The sequence below is a fragment of the Aplysia californica genome, unplaced genomic scaffold (genome assembly GCF_000002075.1).
Source record: "Aplysia californica isolate F4 #8 unplaced genomic scaffold, AplCal3.0 scaffold00353, whole genome shotgun sequence".
NCBI lineage: Eukaryota > Metazoa > Mollusca > Gastropoda > Aplysiida > Aplysiidae > Aplysia > Aplysia californica.
This window is the reverse complement of record NW_004797623.1, coordinates 300,473-304,117: the sequence shown is the minus strand read 5'-3', so window position 1 is coordinate 304,117 and position 3,645 is coordinate 300,473. Positions and strand designations below refer to the sequence as shown.

The 3,645-nt window shown below is 41.9% G+C and overlaps 1 protein-coding gene across 1 annotated transcript in view; it reads left to right on the top strand.

The window, feature by feature from the left end:
• LOC101847273 overlaps positions 1 to 3,645 on the top strand; it is a 40,801-nt gene that overhangs the window by 32,883 nt on the left and 4,273 nt on the right. The window contains exon 8 of the mRNA XM_005103002.3: positions 2,559 to 2,775. Coding sequence (XP_005103059.2) covers positions 2,559 to 2,775 — 217 coding nt within the window. The remainder of the gene's footprint in view (positions 1 to 2,558; positions 2,776 to 3,645) is intronic.

Here is a 3,645-nt window from a genome sequence, read left to right as displayed (position 1 = left end):
GAGGGAAGGGGATGTTAGGGAAGAGCACTAAATCTCTATCTTTGAGATTGAAAGTATGTAAATTACAATGAACATTTCCAGCTTTGAGGATGGATGTGTGTGTATGTGAGTGTGCACGTATGTGTGTGTGTTGTGTGTGTGTGTGTGTGTGTGTGTGTGTGTGTGTGTGTGTGTGTCAGTGTGTGCGTGTTTGTGTGTGTGTGTGCGTGTGTGTGTGTGCGTGTTTGTGTGTGTGTGTGTGAGATAGAGAGAATTTTGGGCGTGCTTGAGTATGTGCGTGGGTATGTTTATGTGTGCGTGAGTACAGGTGCGCGTTGTAAAGGCATGAGAGGGGGTCTCGAGTGAGCTCAATGGTGCAAGTGTATATTTGTATGTATAATATGTCTTTATTTTGGCATGATCTTGAGAATATTGAATGCTATTCTCTTATAAATGTGAGGCAGCGTGGTGGAATCAGGCTCTCGTCAAAATAATCAAAGTGAAGAAACTTGCATCTTTCCGCAGGTTTGTGAATTTTTATCAAATTTTTGTTTTTTGGTTCAACACCTTTCATGCCCATTAAAGTACTCATTTCTGTGAGGTTTTTACTGGAAAACGTTAATTAAAGGCAAAAAAATGGAAATTTTCAGTTACCACGGACTCTTAAGCTATGGAAATAACTAATCATTGGCGGCCATTTTCTCACTAACTTTTCCTCTGAAAACAGGTGACCCACACCTCCTTCATTAGCAAATATCTCGACTTGTATTCAAGATAAATGGATATTTGTTTTCATTCAAATATAGACAAGTAAACAAAATTTAAGATGATACCAATAACTCTACATGCACAAAAATTGACGAGAGCCTGATTCAACCACGCTGCATCACAAATCTTAAGGGTTGAATAGAACGGTAAGTGTTTTGTTTTTAAAAAGTGACACAAACTTCTTCGCCACCCTGTGTTATTTAGAACAGAAAACAGCTGAACTACTAGCTCGCAACCTTCCTATCTCATCCAAACATTTCCTTGAACACAAAGAGACAGCGTATCACCTCAGTATTCATACCAACATTATGCAAACAGTGCCAGTCCTGGACATTAGGTAAAATCCATGAAAGCAAAATCACCACATGCGAAATGAAATGTATCCGCAAAACCCATCACAAGACGGGACAGACAGAGAAATGAAGAAGTAAGAGCAGCTATCGGCATTGACTCCTGCATAATATTACATAGAAAGATAATAAAAATATGTGAGGCAGCGTGGTGGAATCAGGCTCTCGTCAAAATAATCAAAGTGAAGAAACAGGTTTGTGAATTTTCATCATTTTTTTTTTTTGTTCAACACCTTTCAGCCCCATTAAAGAACTCATTCCTGTGTGGATTTTTCTGAAAAACGTTGATTAAAGGAACAAAAAATGTAAATTTTCAGTTACCATGGACTCTTAAGTTAAGGAAATAACTAATCTTTGGCTGCCATTTTCTCACTAATTTTACCTCTGAAAACAGGTGACCCCCATCTCCTTCATTCGCAAATATCTCGACTTGTATTCAAGATAAATGAATATTTTTTTCATTCAAATACAGGCCAGTGAACAAGCTTTAAGGTGATACCTCTACATGTCCAAAAAAATTGACGAGAACCTGATTCCACGACGCTGCCTCACATAATATAGTTTGGCCACCTATTGCGTATGTCACCTGGCCAGTCAGCCTCGAGAGCCTACAACACCTAAGCACTCAGGCTATAAAGGAAGAGGAAGGCTACGCAAAAGGTGGATCGAGGGTGTCAAGGAAACCCTGAGAAATAATAATATCACAACTGAAAGAGCTGCGGAGCTGGCCTACCATGGAAAACTGTATCTCCCCTCGACGCTTAACGGCAACAGAAGATGAAAAAGTAAAAGTATAAAGTAAAGTAACAGCTGACCAGCCCCCCCCCCCCCCAATAATTTTTAAAATTGAAATAGAGAGAGAGAGCACAATCACTAGGCCATGATCTGATTAAAGCAGCCCGTAGCCTGCCTCCTAAATAATGTACATTTAGTTGAGGGGGGCTTGCTGGTTTATACGTCTGATTATATAAAAGTTACAAAAAGCTATACATCGGGGCTTAAGGCCTTGTGTCCAGGCGTGCTGGAATCGGACGCTCGTCAATATTTGGGTATATGAAGTTACTAGTATCATTTTGAAACTTTTTCATCTGTCTTGCTTTTGTTGAGAAAATACCTGTCTATCTTGAAATGAGATCGAGGTATTTGAGAGTGAAGGAGGTGGGCATTGCCAAGTGTCATAAATAGAATTTGCAAGGAAACAGCCGCCAACATTTGGTGATTTCCAAAAAAATTGGTTTATTTGGAAACTGCTAAATTACTCGTACATCTTGCATGCCTTTGATCAATGTCTTTCAGTAAAAGCCACACAAACATGTGTCTTTAAGTGGGCTTTGAAAAATAAATCATGAAAATGCTCAACCGGCGGGAAAATGTTTGTTTCTTCAATATCATTATTTTGACGAGCAGCACCCGATTTCACCACGATGCCTTACTCAGGAAGATCATCTCCAAACATTACAGGCACGACTGTTGTGGGGCCTCTTGTTCTGATTACAACGTGCAACGTAGCTTTCTTCACCCTGACCGTGATCCGCATCCAGAAGGTGCGCCTGTTACAGATGTCGGTACAAAGAGAGGACAGGCTCAACGTCTACGTCTACATGAAGCTCTCCACAATCACCGGCGCCTTCTGGCTTCTCTCGGTCACTGCCGAGGCTTTGGACATGGATGCCTTGAGGTGAGAGAAACTATATTGCTTGTCCACTTGTCGGTGAACAAAACTATGGTGGTATAGTATAGGTTAAACGCCTCTATCCACACTGCTAGGTTATTTAAGAGGCGAGACCTCCAATCGAGCTTAACGTCCTTCTCCGAAAGGACCCAGCCAAGAGAGAAATTAGTGTAAAGTGCCTTTCCAAAAGACACAACGTCGGACCTAGCTGAAGTTCGAACCACCGAACCCACAATCTCACGATTACGAATCCGGGAACTTTACCACTAGGCAACAGACGCCACTTCCATTTGGCGGTTCACCGGAATAATGTGGCCTCCCCACGACGTACTTAATTACGCTCGATATGGGTCTACCATTAAGAGTATATATTATTATAACACTAGAGCTCGCGGAAGTGATGTCACACGTGTTAGATATGGGGCCCTTCTTCACCTGATCGACACTTCTTTAAAACTGTCTCCTTTCACCTTCTTTCCTTCTCTCTTGCAATATTCAGTCGTCTGCTTTCGTCTCCACTTTCTTCTCCCACCCCTCACGTCCTTTGCCCCCTCCACTGGGCTTCTGACTCTTTCTGCAGCCTTTCTGCTCCTACTCCTTGGCTCCTTCTTACTGCTATCAGCCACACCCCTGATTTTCTGGTAGAAAAGATCTACACCTAGCCTTCTCGGACGAGGGCCAAAAATCTCGGAGGTCCCGTGTGCAAGTTGGGCACGTTAAAGATCCCTTTCGTGGTCCAAAATCGATAAGAGTAGACACTAGGGCAAAATTCAAAATTTCCTACCAATTGAAAATGCTTTGTGTGTCCCACGCGGTCATATGACCATATGCAGTTGCGAACGCCGTAAAACACTTACCCAAAAAATTAAACATATA